Raw genomic sequence first — 22025 nt, 5'->3', positions numbered from 1 at the left:
TGCATATGAGGTTTGTAGCAGACTTTCCGGTCGGCATCCGATTTCCGGCTGTTCTATAGTTTTGGTTGGTAACTATCGGTACGGTCACTGTCCGATTAGCAGGGAGTCAAATGGCTAAAGTGGAGCTGGCACCGCTTAGACCATGGGGCGACTTCTTCCCCGGCTCGGACAGATTCGCTAAACCGGATGGCAAAGATTTGGCGAAATGGAACAACCGAGTTGTCAGCAATCTGCTTTACTATCAAACAAATTATTTGGCTTTGGCCATCGTTGTTTTCCTCGTTGTAGGGTAAGTTACATGACAATTTATGTCATTATTTCATAACAATTTATGTCATTAAGTACAATTTATGTCATTAACTACAGTAGCCGTAATAAGTGTTTTTTGGCAGTTTGCAGCTAAATGGTGTTAACGTTGCTATTCCAGGATGGTTGTTTCCTTTAACAGTTTACACTAACATGCAACAATAACAAAATCCCGTTATAGTTGCATGTTAATGTAATCTGGAATGTAGCATAACGGGATTAAAGTGAGAGTACAGACGGGATGTAGACTCTGTTTATGTGAAGAAAAGTTAGAAGGAGTCCCCATAAGAATGAATAGAAAGAAATTGTTCCAGCTATCATGCGATGCACTACTGTCAGAGTGAACTCTTCTGTCTCGACAGGGAACCAAAGTCAACAACCTTTATTCAGTTCACTCATGTGGGAATATAATTTGAATCTTTTTTAATTATTATTAATATAAAAGGGTTCAAATGCAATTAGGTTTACTTTGATGGACTCATGTGGAAGCACAGACTGAAATGAAGAGAGAAAAGAAGAGTCTGCAACAATCTTTTGCCCTTACTCCTACAGTGACGTGGAAACATAAAATGAAACAAAATCGAGATTTCCGTGGGCCTGAAGTACAATCACTGATCTAGACTATTTCAGACTGCCTGAGGTAATAGTCCATTATCTGATAACATGGAGTCAGACAGACCGGGGAACAAGAGGTTAAATCTCTCATCTAGGAAATATTTGGACTTTAGGTGGCACTTTGTTCCAATTAAAGCCCAGCCTACTAAAAATAGTGTTGCCTTGTCATGGTCTGTTGATGACATATCGTTGCTCTGGCCATGAAGGCCTCATGAGCCTCTGTCTAGTCAGTTGTTGCACTGCAGATAGCACAGTTGTGAGACCCTTGATCAGGGCGATCACCCAGGATTGGATATTTTCTCAGTGAGTCAGTCCTGAGTCTCACCCCTAAACCAACAGAGATGGACTTTGACCCATTCAGTTTACCTGTTTGTGAAAACCAGATAATGTTATTGTTCTCCAGTTTGTCAACAGCTCAGCCACATGCTTTTGAATGGACCTCATTTGCATTGCAAAAAGTGTTCAGGGTCTTCTCATACAGTTCTTCACACAGCCAGAACATACATAGAAAGCATGGGTTCAGACCATTCACCACTACTGCAGGCACTGAGTGCAGATCTCACCTGAGAGTCTTCTCCTCGTAATTGTCTCCCTAGTGTTTTTTAAATAAATGGGGAATCTGTTTTCGTTGTGTCTGCATATTCAATGTATATATAATCAATATCAAGTCACATGAGAAGGAACATACTAGGTTGGATAGTAAACATATAAAGTAGATACAATGGAGGCAGAGGATGTAGGTGTAGTGGATGTATGGTTAGAAATTCTATGGAGTGGCAACAGTTGCACCACTTGTTACTTCTCTGACAATGTGAGAGGTTCCATCCGACTGCAGCGGTTCAGGAGAGGTTTCAGACCCATCACCGAGTATGAATCTTCCAACATTCAAAAAAATACGTTTTTTTTAGGATTTCAGGGCTGCAACTCGAAGCAATTTTAATTGTTGATGAATCTGCAGATTCTTGATCAATGGATTAACAATTTGATCTATAAAATGGTAAAGCATTCCCGTTGTAATTCCCCACAGCCCAAGTGGTGCCTTTAAATCCCTTTTTTATCTGATCATCAGTCCAAAACCCAAATATATTCAGTTTACAATACATAAGACAAAGAAAAGCAGCAAAACCTCTCCCTGGAAAAGCTGAAACCAGAGACAGTTTTGAGTGAAAAGTAACTTCAAATTTACATAAAAGTATATTTATCTGCACTCCTGTCCTATTTGGATGGAAACTAAGAGGCGCCATATTGTTGTACAAACAACATCTAACCACTTGGTGGAGCCAGTGACCACACACACACACACACACACACACACACACACACACACACACACACACACACACACACACACACACGCACACACACACACACAATCCTGCCTGTGAGAGCAGTTTCATGCTGACCCCTGTGCCTGCATGTGTCTTGTGTTGCTGCCCTACAGGTTCCTGAACCCCGTGGGGATGTTAACAGCCATGGTCGTGGTGTCGAGCGTCTTCCTGGGTTCAGTGTGGGCCGGAGAGAACCGAGCTGTGATCAGCAACTTCAAGAAGAAAAATCCCACAGCGTTTGTGATCGCCGTCATGGTCGCAAGCTACATCTTAATCTCTATGCTGGGAAGCGTCATGGTGTTTATGACTGCAATCACTTTACCTCTGGCTTGTAAGTTCAAGATGATGAATGATCATATCGATTGTATAAATATCTGTTACTGCAATATGATCTTTGGCAAAACAAACAAACAGGCAAAATATGAAATTCATTAGCTGAATAAATGGGTTTTTATTACGTCATAAATATCTAGTGTAGGGATTAGGGCATTTGAGGTATTGCTAAATGAACCATAGAATACACAGTTCTTTCACAATCAATAAAATGGGATTTGGACTGAACTCTTTCAGACTGTCAAAGTCTAGTCTATGTCCTTGACGTTCCACTCCCGTGATTGCTCCCGTGCCACCGGATGCATGTCTTTTCACCGATGTTGGTTACCCTCGGCTGTTTCTGTGTTGGAATTTTAAATTCCGGTGGATTTCTGAGGATTATGGTGAACTGCTCCGCGGACCTCTGCAGGGTAAATCCAGACAGCTAGCTAGACTTGGGGTCCAATCTGAGTTTTCTTTCGCACAACTAAAACAACCTTTGGTGAACGTACACGGTTCACCAAAAGGAGTTGCTTCCTGAGTTTACTTTGCAGCGGCTCCGCACGGAGCTTAGCGCCGCCCATGATGATTGTGATTGGTTTAAAGAAATGCCAATAAACCAGAGCACGTTTGTCTTCCATCCATGTTGTGTGTGGAGGAGGGTCTGGCAGAGGGAGACTACTCAAAGACTGATGTTGTATCAGTTTGACCTGAACAAAGGTTTATAGGTTTGCTTTAGCCAAATATTTCAAACTTTAACAGTTCCCTTTTCATCTGCTTTCCAGTGGTATTTGCACATGCTTCCTTTCGCCTCCGCAACATGAAAAATAAGCTGGAGAACAAAATCGAAGGAGCCGGACTGAAGAGGTCACCGATGGGCATTTTGCTGGAAGCTCTCGATCAGCAAGAGGAGAGTATTCAAAAGATCCAGAGCTTTCTGGAGGGAAAACTGAAAGAGTGATTGGACTTCATGCACACGTTCTTCATTTGACCAAAGATCTTGACCTTTATTCTTGGATTTCTCTGTCTAAATCTCCTGAAGTTAGTTTCTTACACAGTATGTTCACAAGTGTGTGTGTTTTGAAAAGAGAGCTTGTAATCTGAAAGGGCTTCGTCCTAACCTCAGGGTATCTGTCACTCCACTCAGAACTTGTCAGGGCACTTTTCTTTCTCACTTCTCTGCTATGCAGTGTCAGTGTTTCTGTGCACCACAGCTGCAGACTGCTTCTTAGGTATGAAATCTGTGTTTAATGAGTTTCAGAAACAGCCAGCGGCCCTGCCAGTTTACGCTTAGAATAATATGAATTATGTCTCCTTGCAGAAAATCTAAGTTTTAAGTATGTCGTTGAATAGAAACCAAGCGACCATATGTTCATGCAGATCAAAATAGAAAACACTGCTTTGGATTATGAAATACATGTGACTCCAAACACTGATCACTGTGTCAGTATTTAAAATGAAGACTTCAGAGGAGTTTGAGGTCTTACCCCATGGCCATCAGTATTCCTCCTGCACCTCTTGACTGTTTAATCTTGACAATGCCCCCTGGGTGACGGATTGGCTAACTCTGCGTTCCTCTCCACTTACACCAATGCTAATCAAAGGGCTGCAGTAGATTATAGTGTGGAGAGCTGAGCGCTGCACAGTGACAGAGTGGATTCATGTGCACATCTCTGGGTCAGCTCCTTTTTGATTTATTTATTGGATTCCATTTGAAATCGACTGCAGATAAGGGGAATCCCTGTGGAACATAATGCTCTGTTATTTGGTTACGTGGCAGCGTGTAAGGATTGGGGGAAACATGAAGATAAGAATGATCATCAAAAAGTAATCACTTTGGGGTGCTATTCTTAAAAACATGTCCACATTAGCCCTTTGCTTTCAAAATGACTCAAATCCATTTCAGACAGTATCATTTATCTCTTGGGTATGCATGGTATTTTTACAATGAGCCCTATCAATGACCTGTGCACACTCCGGTAGAAGAGTAATTCAGTGGCACTCCAGTTCAACTTGACTTGAGCTGCAAGATAGGTAACTAGGACTACAGTTGTAAATTAGCCAACTGGCACATTTACAGAAATGTTGATTAATGTGCATTGTCCTAATCAGATAAATAAATCTACATCTGCAAGGCGTTGCCCCTCCGTGCTACAGCAGTGATTTATGCCCTCTCCTGCTTAGCCTCATCTGCATCCATATTGTGCAACTTGGAAGGAGTAAACACAACTGGTGGCAATAAACTCAAGTAAAGTCATGTCTCTCAGGGCACATTGGAGGCCCTTGTTCAGCCGCAGCTGCTGGAAGCATCCTACCTGTGTGTGTATATGTGTGTGTGTTTGTATTTGAGGTTTTCTCCTCAACTCATGTGTAATACAGGAGGGGAAGTTACACACATACAAAACAACACTCAACCTTTCCAGTGTTTTTGCATGAATCAACACAACAACACTGAACTCATGTCATTTTGAAACAACCATAATTGCGTTCAAAGGTAATTTTAAGTGAGGCAACAGAAGTCGGTGGATGCGACACAAAAACAAACCTGTGTACTGTTTCTGCACTTGCTGCTAAGTAACAGCACGGTTCTCATTGTGCAGGGTGCTGGACTTGCAACATCTTGCCTCCTGTTTAGTTTCCACAACACTGAGGCGTGGGACAGGGAGTTATCTCGTATAATACAATACTTGATGTTGTTGGCCATGCACACTTTGATAGCACGCTGCCTTTGGGTTGACCCCTCCATTCCTCAATTTGCCCGAGAGGCTTTGGCTTTTGGCCGGCCAAGCTGGTTTGCTCGCCTCATAACTTTGACGGCCTGTCAGTCAGCAGAGCGACAGTTGTGACACATTAATGATAGCTTGCTGTAACTTTTGCAGTCTTCTGTATCTTTATGTGAGCTCTGCAGCCTTCCCGTGACCCCACGCTGCCTTCCCTGCCTCCTCAATAGGGCATCCGTCTGTGACCAATCAGCTAATCCAACTATTCACCCTTCATAACTTGCCAGAGCCATTACTCCCTGGATGAAGGTTAGTGTCCTGATCCTGGGGAAGCCACGGCACAGCACAATGTATAGTCACTCTGATCGGAGTTTGAGTTAAGTTGAGCTCTGTGGTAGGTTGACATTGTGACATATTATATGGCTACTTTTTTTTAATATTAATGCTGAATTGATACCGACTAACAATATTTATTTTAATATCTAACTTTGAGAAAACATGTTTGTCTACAAAAATATTGTGCAATTAACTGCCTTGAATGCAACTGTAAAAACACAAGCAGATGTATACATTTCTTTTCCTGAATAAAACTGAATAAAATCAAGTATGATTTCATTATAATTTGATTTAAACCAGCATTGCGTGATTTTACTTCCTAGGGCGGAACAAGCTGTAAAAACAATATTACCATATCACCTTAAGTCGATATGGCTACACTTTTAGCAAACAGTCTATTTACACATTCAATATTGATAAGAGCAAGTTTGAATTATTAATAAAGAATAATTAAACAAGAATATAAATGCAACCAGATGTTGGAGGGCAGCTTTGGGTACTTCTTTAAATACAGTGTAACGGACACATTTTGGTCAGTACCTAGAAAGTATTGAGGTTTGATACTAGGCCTGCACGATTCAGCAAAAAATATGAATGCCGATTTTTTTACTTAGAATTGATATCACAATTCTTTCCTCACAAAGTGTAATGTTTATTGCTAACATGAACCATGACAAAAGAAAAAATATTGGCAGTCCCAAAAATAGATTTCTTTTGGCACCTAAAGTACATTGCGCATCACCACAAGCCAGTAGCATTGCAGCGCTTAGGAGTGCTTTAAAACCTATTTTATACAGTCTGTTTAAACTCACAGAAGAAAGTAGTAGCTTTTGTGATGCAGTCGGCTCGGTAAATTAAATGAGAATCGGAAAAAAATCATTGGAGAAAAAAATATTCAAGATTGCAATTTTATAACGATATATTGCGCAGGTCTGTTTGATACCCAGCCCTAATCTGCTCTGCATGTTACAGTTTTGACTGAAGTGTGTTCAATGAGGGGAAAGTATACAGGAGGCCATTGTTTATGTAGTGAAGTGTCAGCTGGAGCAGCCTCGCCTGATGTCTGGCTGCAGCTGGTGCGAAGCAGCAGAGGCACAGAGACAGAGGGAGACAGCTGGATACAAAGCACTCCCCCTCTCACACTGCCTCGGGTAAAGCCAAGGAGCTAGAAGTGCCTGAGACCTCCCCTGAACTCGCTCAAGAAGCAAAACACTGAGAGGCACCACGAGCAAGTAAAGCTGCTCAGCTGTGGCCTTCATAAAGAGCAGAGCAGAGGCCGGATACTCTTCTAGTGGTAGAAAATGTGTTCTTTGCTTGGGAAGGAAGGCAAAGAAAGGAGGTGAAGGGTTATAGCTAATCTACAGGGGAGGCAGTACTTGCGTACAGCTGACTTCTATGACTTGGATGCCTAAAGAGAGGGTTTGGTGCTATAAACACTAGCTTGTCTTTCACAGGGAGGACAGAAGAACAGGTTATAGCCCATAAAGGGTGTGACATCTTTTAAAGACCGGTTTGGTCGGTTTACAGCTTAAGGACACAGAAAGCCAGCCTGGCAACACAGCAGGTGGTGGGAGTATTCCTAAAAGTAGATCATTCATTCATAATTAGCTCTCCTCAAGACTGATTGCAGCTCTGCATTCATTCTTACCAGCTCAAAGATGGAAAAAATAAAGTTGGAACATAACCAGTACTATACATCAAATCTTTCCAACTATAATCTGCCTCCCTAAATGCACCGCAGACCATTTATTTGGATAATGTATTTGTGCGTTGCAGTTGACCAAAGACCACCGCCCTAAGCCAATGTGACAAAGCCTGTTCTTTAAAGCCATACAATAGTAGTAGTTTCTTCAAATCCCATTTTGTTAATTGAACCGGCTGAACAGACCAACAACTAAGCTTAACAATTAACTAATTTAATGGATTTGGATTTAACTTTGGATTTTTTTTCCTTCACTTAAATGGATGAGCTTTTTTTCTTTTTAGTAAATTTCCCTGACAAGTTTTAAAGTCTGTATACTGGTCTCAATACATATGACCTACAAGCTGAACAACTGTTTCAAATGCTGATTTTCTTTTAATTCAAACAAATGCAATTATACAAATTACTAAGAACCAGCTTAACAACAGTTGTTTACTATATATTACATGCTTCTCAAATACATAAAAAATCCTCTAAAAAAGACAGAACCAGTGTATTTACAATATCAACATATACATACAGCTCGATTCTCTTAAGAGAAATTGGGAGCACCAGTCCATGATTTCCAGCATGGATAAATAACCATGTTAAAATAAAAAATAAAACTGGATTTTCGGTAATCCTGCAGTGACTTATCAGATGTGGCAGTGATATCAAAGTTTGGGACTTTGGGTAATACTCAAATGGTGACATATATTTGGCTCAATTGTACTGTAAGCACTGACCATGAGATAGATTGAATACTTTGTAAATGACAAACTAAAGTACAGTGTGGTAGACACAAGCTATGCAATGATAAAACTAGAGGGGTGACTGCAGAATGCTACAGGAAGTAGCCACCTTTTGGACTCATTTTTAATGAGTTAAATCCTTCATTGTGATAATGTCCTTATGCTGTAAGTCCTTGTCCAATCCTTCATTGTTACACTGTTCATACATGTGCGCAGAGCTTTGTTCATTGTGGCTCAGTGTCTTCTCACAGAGACGGTACTAGTCCTTGGTTTGTGAAGTCTGCATGTCGTCAGTAAACCACTGGAGAAGTTTAGTCCACCTAAGGTCCTGGTTCAGCTTCAGTTCACAAGTGCCGTCACCACAAACTTGCAATCCAGACATGAAGATGTGTTATGATTTAAAACACAAAGTAGTTGTCGGTCAGTTTGGCAATTGCATTCAAGAGAACAGAAAGTGAGAGCGCTTTGTTTCCTTTACACGCTGAATCCGACAGATAGGTCCCGTTCCTTCATTTGTTGGATCTTCTTGAACAGAACAGGTAAGTGCAATCTAAGGCACAATGACAACTTGTCAAGGTGAAAGTTTATACAGCACATTGAGAGACAGGCAACTACACTATTGTTCCCGGTTTGGAGTCTTCATGCCAGTAAATCTGCTCCTCAGGTTCCAGGTTAGTGTGCATTTGGTTACTGGTGTGTGAGTCCATTTGGCTGACATCTATGTAGGATCTGTAATAAACACATACAATTGAAACACATTAGACAGGTGGCAAACTGAATGTAGCTTGTGATTGGTTAACTATGAGTTTAGAATGAATTAACCCTGGGCTGGTAAAACCATCCTGTCATATTTTATCTTTGTACTGCCAAAAATAAGGAACCTGAACTAAAAAAAGTAACAGAAACATTCATGAACCCAGTTCCATCATGTGTTTGAGGCATGTTAATAATGAACTCAGTTTCAGACAAAGTGTAAACTCAGGGTCAAACATTCTCACCCAACAAAACAGAAGATGCACAAAGCAATTATACACACACATAGCTTTCAAATGAAACACTAGTCAGGGGTCACATTTTTTCCTCTGCCACACAAGTGCTCTCCCACCACCACAAGACACCCAGAGAAACAAAGGAAAAATCAACCAGAGTAATCTGAAAGGATTTGGAGCTTTCTGTTAGTCCCTGCCACATATATAAGACATCACCATCACCATGATAACCATGTGGGGTTAATGGGGTAGTTTCACATTCTTGTCTCACCCTTTCTTCTTTGCTGAGACTGATAATTGAGGGGAGGGGGTTAATTTTCTTGGTCAGTAGCATAGGCAACAGCACCACACCTCTCTAAAGGCCCCACAGGGCACGCCATCCTATCACTGCTCCGCCACTCAAACTCGGGGGGACATCTGCGCATGAGAGGGGGCAAAGGTCAAGGGTGAGTGGCAGCACATGGGCAGGGAGACTGCATGGGCCAAAAGGAAGGCAATCAGCAAAGGAAAACAAACTATGTAAGGCACACTGCAGAAAAATGTGACCACTGGATGACAATATGCCAGCTTGAAGAGGAAGTGGGGCAGGCAAGTTTTTCAAAGAAGCCATGCAGTTACCTTATCATACATGACAATAACGAATCAGTCAAACATCTCAAAAATGCAAAGTTCACTTCAAAACATCAACAAGCAGACTATGGAGTCACGTTGCAGACAAACGGAAAGAAGCAAACGCACAGGCTCCGGCTGTTGCTGTTTACTTACTATGAACTACCTTTAGCAAAGGACACCTTACTGAGCCTGTGCCCTCTGGAGGATTGTGGCTGTGCAGGGCTGGAGGGCACCTGTCTGACCCGGCAGCCGGGGGAGTAGGAGGAGGTAAAGGAGGAGGAGGGTAGGGAGGAGATGGAGGAGGAAGCTGAGGAGGAAGAACTAGCAGGGGAAAAGGCACAGCGTCTCTGGCCATCAGGGCTGTACTGGGAACCCTTAAAGAGCTGTGAGGAGCCATATCTATAAGAAAGCAGGCCCAGTGGACAGTTAAGGTGCAGAGCAGAACTAGTCTTAAGCTCTGATGAAGAACTGCCTGTTAGCTGCACTGATCCTATAATCCTACGGTTGAACCAGAGTGTCATGTTAAGCAGATGAATGTTTTCTGATTTCCTAACTTAAGGTTGAAGTTGAAGAAAATGTAACATTTGATACACATCAGTCCACAGTATTGTTGTGTGTAAGGGCTATCAAAACCAAATCCAGCTTATATTTTCTGTAGCCATTCAATCTAGGTAATTAAACAGTAGCATTTAGCTCTGGGGATAAGGAGGATCAGCTTATTGGATAAGGAGCTGAGTTCTTTTTCTCACCTGTTGTGGGCGGAGTGGCTGTAGGGGGCTGTACTGTAAGAGTAGGTCTGCGGCGCGTGCATGGGCATGTCATATTCCAACATACCACCACCACTCATGTGGTTGTGCCAGTTTACACTAGAGGACGCTGACGATACTGGAGACAAAAAAATGCTACAAGTCAGCGACTGATCCAGATACATGTAACAACATGGTCAACAACATAATGCATGAGACTTTAATACATGGTGCAGTGATCTAACCTGAGGAGTAGATGTTCCTGTTGTTGTGGCTGTTGGGTGCAGGCATGGTATGACAGCCCAGGCTCTGCTGGGAGCCTCTGTCATAGTCATAGTTGTATGCTGCCTGTTTGTGTGCAGCATTACGATGGTACCAGCCTCTCAAGTGTTCAGCCACCAAAGCCTTCTGGATGTTCTTGCCGACCTGCTCGCTGCTGCGGGGCACCTGGCGGTTCCTGGGTGGCCGCAGCGTGGCGTACGGGTTCTGCGACATGCTGTCTATCTCGTCGATACCATAGTGACTGTGGAAGTCGTGGCTGTGATAAGCTGTTGGGGTGGAGTTGTATGGAGGATTGACGTTGTAGTGTCCCTCCATCTCATTGCCGTACATGTAGACTCCATTAGAGTAAGGCTCTGGTTCTGCGTAGCTGGGATAACCCGTCACATAGTAGGCTGTTGTGGTGGGTCTGGCCTGTGGCTGGTAGGCGTAGCAGCGGGTGTCGGGCTGAGCCAGGTTAGGCATGCTACCTGTGTTGGCATACACGTCCTTTCTGTGGCGACCGCGAGCTCTGCGCCTATGCGTGTGGTTACCAGGGATACTGTACTCTACGCTGGATTGGCTTGTGTAGGAGGAGCCGTCATCGAGGACCTCAGTGCTGTTGCTGCGTCGGGCTGGGGAGAAGGTCAACGTTGGTACAGGAGGTTCTGTCTCTGTCAGGAGCTGAGACTGGTACTCCAGACTACCGCTACGCTGGCGGAAATGTTGAGGAGCATCCTCTGATCTACAATTTAAAAACACTATTTAAAAGATGTTCAACAAAACATAAATGTGAATAGAATACAATTTTCTTCAAAATGATCTATGTGTTACTATGGATGTCTCCATTAATTTAGTTATTAGAAGATTGATTGTGGAAGTGATGATGTGAACAGCATGACTGGTGTGTAATTGGCTCCATGAGCTGTTGATGAGACAAATATCCGAAGGTGAAAAAAAAAAGAAATACACTGATGAATAATGGCCCTACCTGAGTTGAGTGCTGCTGTGGGCGTTGCGGGAAAGGAGGGGGGTGGGGGGCATGCTGCAGGCATCACGTGGCTGTCTGGAAGCCGGTTTAAACGGGCTGCTGTGGCTTGATAAGGCAGTATGGTGACTGTAGTGGAGAGATTCCTGGACTTGGCCGTAATATAATCTGAAACACAGGTAACAACAATGTTTTCAGGGAATTTGCCTATTTAGGGCAGAGCTTTTTATTGAGATTAACACCTATCCTCTCTTTATTTTCTCTCAAAACTGAAGAGGAAAAACACAAACTTTGGTTTGCTTGAATGCAGCACTTTAGTCATCCATTTCACGTGAATGACTACCATTACACAGTCCATTGATCATGCTTTTCATGCAACAGCACTGACTGTTTAAAATTAGATTAAATCTCTGAAGCTGAGGGCAACACATCACCCATATCATTTTGTAAACACTAATGAATTATATGTAATTTAAACTAAATTTCTAGGGCCACTATGCTGTTTCCCTTGTTCTCTATCCTCGTTACTTGGAATTACTGTCTGCTCCTTCACAGGCAGCGACATGTTTTTCTCCATCTATTTTTAAAGCCAATGAGTTGGTCTGATAAGAGGGAGATTGTTGGAGACGCAGGAAAGGAGGGAGGAGGTGACTGGCAGGAATGTAGCTCTCAAAGCACTCTACAGGTCTGTACTGGCTCCATGCTTAGGGCACCTACAAAAACAATTGTCAAACACACGCAAGAAATTCAAATATTACTAAATGTCATGGGTATCAGTGCTAGCTGTATACCTGCTGTCTGCATGCTCATCATTGGCCGAGTCCCGTCTGCCATTGTTGTAGTGGATGTCCAGAGTTTCTGCATGGTGTGGTCTTGGGGAATACTGAACCGATCTGGACCGCTGTCTCTGGTTACTGAGCTCATCATCTGGATGATAAAAGTGATTGCTTGGTTAACATGTATCTAAAATGCAGTAAATGGGGAAGGAGAGTTTGCACATGCACACTGAGCATGGATCTGCCTGGGCACTTACCGTCATCCAGAGTGAGGCTGTCAGATAGAGAGCTGAGGTCTGAAGGGTTGACGTCATCTGGTAACAGAAGAGAGAAAACCGTCCTCAGAGACACCTCTGATATTCAACTTTTCATAGAAAGTAACAGACTTTTAGAAATCGATTACCACTTGTCACTACATGAAAATGAATTTAAAGCACTGATAGCATGTATAAAGTTGTAATTTCAGTTGGTGACAACATCTACCTGCTAAGATGAGTGAGGCTCTCTGGGTGGGTTTCCTTCCTTTCTTGATTCTGTAGGCGTTGATCTCCCTTTCGATCTCCTCCAACTTCCTCATCGCATCCAGACAGTTGTTTCTCCTCTTTTTCTTCACTGTCTTGCAGAGGTCACCCTCATTGGATAACTTCATGGCTGCTTCCACAATCTTCTGCTGCAAGGCAAACCTGCTCTCCAGATTCCTCAGATATGGGTCCTGCAGAGAAAACACATAACACACACATAGTTTAAAGGGAATTTCCCACATAAAAAGACAGATCCTATCAGGAATAGTAGTGCTCTGAACAAAGAAACCGACGTTGAAGATCTCCCGGACACAATATGGAATTTTTCTAAAACATTAAATTTCAGGGGCTGACATATTCATATTCTATATCATATTAATTTTTCCAATTGACTTGCATATAGAAACCAACTACAATTCAAAACAAATGTTTCAGGCAATGCATTAGGCAATGTAAGCCCCTAAACACACACATTAAGCTCTTAAGCCTGATTTCAAAAAGTCAAATGATCTAAAAGATCTCTAGGTTTACAAACATAGTGCTGGAAGAACTGTCTAAATTACATAACAGAAATATATCACAAAACAACAATAGCTATACTAACCTCATCATAGGGGAAAAGGTCATCCAGCTTGAAGGCTGTCCCAACCCGGCGCCGTATGTGAGGAGCTTTCTCACCTGTGGCCAAGGGATACTCTTTAGGCAATCTGCCAGTAAGTTCCTGCAAATGAGAACAACCAACAGTCAGCTGAGAGTGTTGACGTTTTAAACGTCATTGAAAAATGACATCAGAATGAGAGAGACACTCACAGCTTCTCTCATGCAGATCTTTTTCAGTTCCTCAAGTTTCTGTGTCAGTGTGTCTTTAAGGTCCTTCTCTTTCTTTTTCAACTCAGCAACCTTCTCTTTCTTCTGTTCCTCATTGACTTCAGAGTCAGCAGAACCTACAATAATGACACATCTGATTAACTACAAATTATAGTAATCAGTCATCATTCATCATTGTAATGTGGAACAGAAGCCATTATCTTATTTGCTCTCTGCTTACCAGCTGAGATCAGGCTTCCGTTGCTGGCCATGATAAGCTGGTCTCTGCTCTCAGTGCTGGAAAGTTTACTGATACGCGGGGCACAGATCTCTGTTAGGTCCATGGCGATGTCTCCTGAACTCCTGGTTGTGGTCATTGTTGACTGTAGAGAAGGGAAGAGACAGTTAGGAGGAGGGAACAGAATAGTGAGGGAGGAATGTGAGTACTTCATTTAAATGACAGCACACCGGAATAGTGGCGGTGCCATTTGCATGCTTGGTACTCCAAGCGCACTGCTTTCTCATCAGTCAGTGTGGACTCTATTCCTGGATGAACACTGATACCATCTGCCTTTGATGGAGACAGCGGCTGACCTCATTAAATAGCCCTTATGCTCCGCAAATATACAACATTAACACAAACACATGGACCATGAGTGTGTCTTCAGGACATTCGGGCAACTTTTAACAGTCCCAAAAACACCTAGTCTGTGAACACACTGTGCCTTTTCCTATTTAATCTCAATGGGGCAGTCATAAAATAAAAAATATGTATCCGTTAGAAACTAAACACTTTACATTTTATATGGCTAGTTGTAGTGCCCATTCAGTTAAATGTGTTTCCTCTTAAGCCACATACAAGACAAAAATAGGCATAACAATAGGCACGGCAACTACGATTATATCATTCTGCCTGCTATATCAGCAGAGTGATAAAACTCTTTTACTCAGAGCAATTACAAGCTCTTGTGCATTTTCAAGTAATCTAACCATCTGCTACTTTTGATTCAATAGATAACAGCAATTCTATTCCTTTTAAACCAAGGACATGACAGTTTCCCAACATAAGGCATACCAGCATAGGACCTATTCCCATAAAATACATAAAATACATAAATTTCAAATCCCTTTATCAAGCTATTTACACAAGTCACTTGCATAGGACACAGAACAGGCAGTGCCTAACACAATATACAGTCACTACTACACTATGCTTTGACGCTTGGCTCATTTTACAGCCTGGTTAAAAAAGGTCAAAACTATGGCTCACACTGATCTGCTCAGTTAAATAATAATAAATGTTAATACCACAAATTACGATCATAATTGGGTCAACACTTACTAGGATAAAATCAATTGGAAAAACTGACTATTCACCTGTGTGATCTCCCTAACCCCCACCCACACACCTGACCCTGATCTGTAGGTGGGTCACCTATGCGGGCCACTTGACATGAGCCAAGATCTCTACACAGGTCAAGCATTAGATTGTTATATTTGAGTCAGCAGTAAATGTGAACAAAGTAAAGTGAACTCGAGGAGAAAACAGAAAGACACTCACTTTGCTTTGCTTTCTGTCCAGGTAGAACTGGTGCTGACTGATGGCCATCACCCAGATGGTTTTAATCAGAGAGTGGCTGGCATACCACGTGTGAATAACCAGACCAGTCTGTCCAAAAGTTCGCTTGGTCACTGTTCTTCTGTAGAAGATAAGACCAACATTCAGTACTTGTGCTGATTCAAGAAGCAAATGTGTTCAAATCCTGAATACAAACTTGATGGTAGAAAAACAAGGTTCTAATTAGGATTTAATAAGATGTGTTGATCAAAGATTAGAAAAGCATTCTTATTAAAATGTTGTCACATTTTTTTTTAAATAATAATCTAAAGAACAACATAAAACTCATTTAAAAAAAAGACATTTAAGTGGGATTTAAAAACATTTTTGAAAGGGTAAAAGTGCCACATGAAAGTCTGTGTGTAAGGCAGAGGTCTTATAACAACCATGGAATAACAAAGTAGCCATTCAACAAAACAATTATTTAACAGACAAGCTACAGCTATTAACATTGTGTCCTAAATGGGCCACTGGCTTCAGATGCCCTTCACAGTGTGTAAGGTGTATGATAACAACATCTGAAGCAATGGGAACACTTGAAACACAGTGAAGATCAGTTAAGATATATTAGGCTGTTTGCCTTCTCTAACCTGTGAGGGTCGTTCACTTCCACGGCAAATTTCTTCTCGCGGAAATACAAATTCTCTAACTGCTTCCACTGATACAACTGCAGAGACAGTTTGGCAGAAAGGGGGAGGAGAGGGGTAGAGAAACAGAACACATTACTGAGTACACAAGCTAACACAGGACTACTGATTAAAAAGTGGATTTGCACTACAGAAACAGAAATGTTATTTGATGCACAAAGTTTATAAAACACACCGTTGCGTTCATATACACAGAAAAGGTAGAAGCTTCCTATAGGAGCTGGTTAAATTTCACCAAATGACAACACAACGGGAGACTGGTGATAACAAAACTTGATTTGTTTCAGTCACAGCAGCCTGTCTTTTAGCACAATTTCTTTTGGTTATCTTACTTGCAATATTAGCAAAAATCACAGCTGAAGCTGTGATTGGGGCTCAGCAAGCCAGCCAGTCAGGTGTAGGTTCAGGCAGAAGAGAAGCAATTATAATGCTGCCGCAACTGCAGGGAGCAAAATCGTGCCAGGCGGCAGGCCAATTTCTCATTTCATTCTTCTGTGTCGGAATGAAACATCTGCTCCACTGATACTGGGTTTAATAAACAGATGAGCCACTTGTCTGTGAACTGTTCCCTGCTCTCGTTTTGGTAAAAAGAGAAACGCTGCACAACAATAGGGCTGAGATGTAATGAAGGAGAACATTTATAACCACGGTTTTATCTGACACCAGTACAAAAAGCACATTAGAGATCTCTTGTACCCTAAGAGAAACTGTGCCTGCCTAGTATAAGAAATTACAACAAGCAACCACCTATACACTATAAAAAATGACATATCTTACTTTAAAACAGTATGGCTCAGAGAGTACCTGTATATAGATCCCATGTAGCCTGCTACATGGGATCTATATACAGGTACTCTCTACAACACCACACAAAAGAGAAAATTTACAGGAGCAAAAGGAGACAATAAAACATAAAAACACAGTGACTATTTGACACACTTAACAGGTAATAGTTGGATACAATGATAAGGCTTACCGTGAAGGGAATTTCTTTTTTTGCTTATCAAATCCCTGCTGAATTCTGTTGGGTTTGAATTTAATCTTTTGACTTTCCCACAGGGCTAGAGCTTCCTCGAACAATACTCCCCCTTGTCTGTTCTCAGGGAGCTAGATAGGTGTTGCAAGAGTTTCAGCTGAGCTGACCACGCCCCTTTCACCACCCCCATCCTCTGACATCACAGACATATCACAGAGACCTGCCTTCAAGGCTCTGCACTGCTCTCTCTCTCTCTCTGCCTCACCTCCACAGCTAACTTCCTTTTTAGTCAGACCAGATGAACCGGTTGTACACAAGTATTTGCTAGGCCAGGATTTTCTTAGTTTGAAGACTTCTTTTCTTTTGTTTCTGCTCCACTTCCTGTCACTCATAGGTACTGTATGTAATACTCCACTTCGAACTGGGAAGTTCTCTGCTTTTCATATTGTAAATACCACACAAAGCACTGCTGTGTGCCTGAATCTACTATAACTATCTCCCCCACCAAGGCAAACATGTTAGGAATCTGTTACTATGGTCTAATCATTAATAGCAAAGGCTCTCTTTGCTTTCCTGTTAGGCCACTTAACCAGGCAAAAAAACACTACGCATTATGTTTTTACTTACATCCAGCAAGCATGACACCTTAGAGTTTCAAGCTACATATTTAATCAGTCTATTGACAGAAAGCTTCCATTTAGTATGAATTTTAAATTAAGATGTTTTACTCCTAAGCTATAGTGCTTTTGTCAATGACAACAATGAATGCCAATGTTTGATTTTGTGTCAAAGTTTAAAAATATTGTCTTTAGAATTGTGGGCATTACATATTCAGTCTATCAGTAAAATTAAGAGCATGGTGCTAAATGAATAATGGAAATTACCCAGCAGGACACTTCTAAAAGGCTTATCCCATTGCAGAGAGTACCCCATGCTAATTCACACCCTCACTATCACTAGAACATTTACATTGTAACAACGGATCTGGAACAAAGGTCTTGACAATGAACACACACTTTAACTGGATCATTCCTCCTATTAGAGAAACATCACACCCGTGTGCCAGAACATAGATGAAACTAAAAGAGGACTCTCATGTGATTGCTGCTAAAGCCACTGCCAAAATATTTCAAGGATGTGACACACCTCAATCCCTACAATCACAAGACTGCAAGAAGTCCTTTTAAAGAGCAACTTACCATTTGAATTTCTTTATTTGTTAGTTACTGATATCGTGCCACCTAGCTGGCTCATAACTATAAGGCTGTGGTCCATCATCTGCGTGTGAATGTAAATTTACAACCTCTTCAATGTGAAAACTAACTTTGGAATCCATATGTATTATTGTCAAACTTGACCCTAGCTTTATTGATTTGACATAACTCTCTTACAAAGAACTCCGGATGTTACTGTAGTGTATTTCTTCTCTTGGAAATCTAGTTTCTACATCATTTACCTACACATTGATTCACTGGGGTCTTCCACCTGTAAGTTGCTCTTAAAGTGGAACCGATACGAGAAATCCCTCTGCAGAATAGCAACTTGAAATACTCTGCAACTATGTGGAAGACTGACTCATCAGTTCAACTCCTAACCTACCTTTTACCAGGAAGCATGCCAGCTTACTAGTACACTCAAGATTTGAGGAAATACACAGCATTTCGGTATCTTCTATCTTTAGTATTTACTTCCTTGCTTTTGCCAAACATTTCCTTACAGGCAAGTGGGAGAGAGCCAGAAATGCCTGTGGTTTCAGATGGGATCAGGCTGTACAGATAATGCTCACACCCACAACCCAAGGACCCTCAAAATCACACATGGATTTTCATCCATGTGTGATTTGTGTAAAAAGCTCATTCAGATGCCTGTACAAAAACATTATTTGCCCCACCCTTCACATAACACGTCACATACCGGCTCTAGCCGGATAGCAACACTGTACAGTTCCAAAACATGACGCATTACTTTAAGTTGTGAAACCTTTATATGAAGAAGACACCGGAAGGACCTTTATCCTTTTTTGATTCATGACAGGGTAAGTGCAATCAAAATAAAAGTGACTAGGGAGAGGATCTCTTCGGTTTTCGGATGGATTGAATACAGGGGCTGTGAACTAAGGCAGGAAGTGCTATCAATATTTACCAGATAAAGAGGACGCTCTTTAAGGCAAAAAGTAGACGTACACTCCAATGATTTCAATGAAGTAATTAAAAAGCTATATCCTTCCCCCATAAAAAAACTCCGTTCCCTCTGCGTAGATGAGATGGAAAAGGCAGAGACTTGTTTTAAACACTCTCAGCACCCAAACACCCTCATTGCTGTCCACCAACTCCAAACGCCCACCCACCCGCTTGGCAGAGTGTCAACCCTAGTCTAAGAGGCCTGTTGCTTTACAGAAGGAACCATAATTACACCTTCCTAAAGTTCCACTAGAAGGGTTGGGGGGAGAGACACTGTGGCTGTTCCCACTATGCCTCAGTGTAACAACAGCACACCCTGCTATGTCAACAGGTTCCTGTCATCTAACAACAGCTATGATGATTCTAATGAAAGAGGTTGGGGAGAAATTCTTGGTTGGGACACTATCAAATAACACGTCTCAAGGGGAGGGTAATCACAGACACAAGGCAAACTCAAAAACTGTAGTACAGGAGCACAACATTTTTGTACTAAAAGTACTTTATTCACTGATGTCCTGTAACAGGGACATGATGGGCTCTCTACAAGCTAGGGGAGTAGTTTAACATCCATCTTCAATTTAGAAAGTTGTTTTTTTGTTGGTCAAAAGGTGAAATTCATGCTAATTGTTTAAAAAAGGGACTGATTTGACATATGGGTTACCGTACACAACTGCATTTTTTCAGAAGAAAAGAATGTATGCACACACAGGACATTTTAAATTACCTGTATAGTATACTGCACAAGTGATAACTTTTATAATCAAAACAGGACAATTCTACACTATTTTACGCTAAGTGTATAGATATTTGTGCATTTTCTAGATCAGACTTCGCAAGTTGAGTTGTTTTGTAACCCTATGACAATTCAGTCAAGTGCTGCTAGTACTAATGCTGTAGCGAATACCATTTTTTGAGCTAAAAAGCTTTGGTGGTTTTCAACAACAAATATTTGAAGCTTCGGTGGTGGCAGCAGCAGCGTGGGAAACCAACATTTCTGACCGCACTTGAAGGCAACTTTAATTCCACGTAAAAAAGGGAGAGTGAAAAGAGACAAATCTAAAAATTAAGAGACTGCTTTGTTGTTGCATGACAAAGTCACCTGTTGTTACACCCAATCCTGGGCAGTTCATATTATTCAACTTTTTTTTGACAGCGGTAGCAAGTTTACTGTAATATTATGGGGCTCGCACACCACGACAGCTAGACTGACGCGTCCGATAGCTGGTTACATGATTGTTCACCGAAGGGTGACGTTGGGTTGCTTTCCTCCAAAATGTTATCGCAATCAACATTTTTTTAAATTAAATAAATATGGAAAGACCTGCACTTTTGCCAGACTGTCTGATGAGTGACGAGTGATGCAGTGTTTGAGAGTGAATCCTGAGAAGGCGCCTCGCTGTATTGCTATTATGCACAGCTGTACTATCTTCACCTTTATCAAATCACCTGAAAACAACACCAGGCTGCTACAGAATAACCATACAGACCTCTACAAACATCAGACTGCTCGCTTGTAACTCAGCCTTTCTCCATTATTGGCTGAGATGGCCTACATAGCACTGCATAAATTAGCCAGCAGCAAGCAACTTAATCCTGACAACACACCACAGTGAATTTCAGCCTGCATGCACGTTTAAAAAGACAACAACCGAATATTTGAATCCCTAAATTGAAAATCGAATACTTGCCCACTGAATGAATATTAGAATATTCGGATACAGCCATAGCTAGTAGTGTAGTGTATTTGCTTTTACACAGCCTTGACTGCACACATCAAATACTCCAAAATATTTTCCCCATCTGTCTTCCTCTTTCTCCTGACTGACATGGGAACCAGGGTCTTAATTATGCCTATTTACAGTGTGGATGGATCATTAACCAGCTAACAAGAAGCATTGTGTTGAAAGCTGTGTTGTCAACCTGCAATTGAAGTACTTATATATACTATGTGATATGCTAAATATTACATACTTCCTGTATGTAATTAAAAGTGATACGGTGAAATGGTGTGTTTGACTTGTTTTGAGTATTACATGTCAAAGTAAGAAAACCAAGTTGAGTTTATTTATAAAGCCCAAACCCCAAGTTAGTCCCAGAGGGCTTTACAATATGTAATATGAAACGCTGTATGCTTAGATGCTTTACATAGATCAGTAAAACTTCTACACAAAAATACCACAAAATAAAATGTGTTTCAAGTGGTAGAGTTTTGCTTAGACATCAACTTTTCACATGAAAACTAAGACAATTAAGGAAAATACAGACGCTGTAAAAAGAGGTTGACCTACCTTTCTCGGTTTCAGTTTATCCTGCAAATCATACTGGCCAATGCCTTTATAGCTGACTCCCAGCCACCACGGTATTCCTTGCTTATCCTGCATGAAAGTACACACACACCACCACTCATTAGAGGTAGCTTTATTGGTGGGCGTAAAGAAAAAAAGCAATTACCCCATAAGGCTCACAGCAATAGCAACAGAAGAAGAGATCAAATAAAGGTCTTAAAATCTCTGCAAGCTCGACTGAATCATTTTAACACCACTGTTTGATCTTCTCAGACACCTTGATTTAATAAGGTTTGGTTGTGAAAGTTAAAGTATGCAGGTAAAAATAAGGAAAGTTGGAGGAATCACTTAAAACATGCTAAACTAACTTTACTGAATTTTGACTTTAATTATTTTGAATTATTTAAGGTGCAATTCTGTACTAGGCTAAATTGTATTCTCTTATCCAACCCAGAAGGCAGAGTATGTATTGCAGACTGTGTATTCCTTTAGTAACATACAGTGGGTACGGAAAGTATTCAGACCCCTTTACATTTTTCACTCTTTGTTTCATTGCAGCCTTTTTCCAAAAA

The 22025-nt window shown here is 41.4% G+C and overlaps 2 protein-coding genes across 9 annotated transcripts in view; one reads left to right on the top strand and one right to left on the bottom strand.

Annotated features, from left to right (window-relative positions):
- Nucleotides 1-30: 30 nt before the first annotated feature.
- Nucleotides 31-5207, top strand: arl6ip5a (ADP-ribosylation factor-like 6 interacting protein 5a). Its single transcript, XM_034868751.1, has 3 exons — nt 31-289; nt 2363-2580; nt 3347-5207. Exons 1-3 carry the CDS (start codon nt 111-113, stop codon nt 3520-3522), a joined length of 573 nt encoding a protein of 190 aa, XP_034724642.1. The 5' UTR covers nt 31-110; the 3' UTR covers nt 3523-5207.
- Nucleotides 5208-7669: 2462 nt separating this feature from the next.
- frmd4ba (FERM domain containing 4Ba) overlaps nt 7670-22025 on the bottom strand; it is a 43893-nt gene continuing 29537 nt past the window's right edge. Inside the window, exons 11-25 of one of the 8 annotated variants that reach the window (XR_004656251.1) lie at nt 21457-21543; nt 15956-16032; nt 15309-15447; nt 13989-14130; nt 13751-13884; nt 13545-13661; nt 12903-13131; nt 12677-12733; nt 12435-12570; nt 11647-11811; nt 10643-11400; nt 10401-10536; nt 9815-10050; nt 9311-9456; nt 7670-8779 (exon numbers count right to left, since the gene is read on the bottom strand). Coding sequence is in view for 6 of the 8 variants with exons in the window: in XM_034868698.1 (XP_034724589.1) it covers nt 8779; nt 9805-10050; nt 10401-10536; nt 10643-11400; nt 11647-11811; nt 12435-12570; nt 12677-12733; nt 12903-13131; nt 13545-13661; nt 13751-13884; nt 13989-14130; nt 15309-15447; nt 15956-16032; nt 21457-21543 (2424 nt within the window). In the remaining 2 variants the exon portion in view is untranslated. Of the gene's footprint in view, nt 8780-9310; nt 9457-9804; nt 10051-10400; nt 10537-10642; nt 11401-11646; nt 11812-12434; nt 12571-12676; nt 12734-12902; nt 13132-13544; nt 13662-13750; nt 13885-13988; nt 14131-15308; nt 15448-15955; nt 16033-21456; nt 21544-22025 lie in introns of those variants that run through there. The other 7 variants (XR_004656250.1, XM_034868698.1, XM_034868701.1 and 4 more) reach the window with 7 other exon arrangements.

This window comes from Etheostoma cragini, chromosome 4 (assembly GCF_013103735.1).
Source record: "Etheostoma cragini isolate CJK2018 chromosome 4, CSU_Ecrag_1.0, whole genome shotgun sequence".
Lineage (NCBI taxonomy): Eukaryota > Metazoa > Chordata > Actinopteri > Perciformes > Percidae > Etheostoma > Etheostoma cragini.
This window is presented reverse-complemented; position numbering and strand designations above follow the sequence as displayed.

Coding starts and splice junctions, on each gene's coding strand:
- arl6ip5a (XM_034868751.1), top strand. CDS start 111: ATGGCTAAAGTGGAGCTGGCACCGCTTAGACCATGGGGCGACTTCTTC. Junction 290..2,362: donor GTTGTTTTCCTCGTTGTAGG/GTAAGTTACATG, acceptor GCTGCCCTACAG/GTTCCTGAACCCCGTGGGGA. Junction 2,581..3,346: donor AATCACTTTACCTCTGGCTT/GTAAGTTCAAGA, acceptor TCTGCTTTCCAG/TGGTATTTGCACATGCTTCC.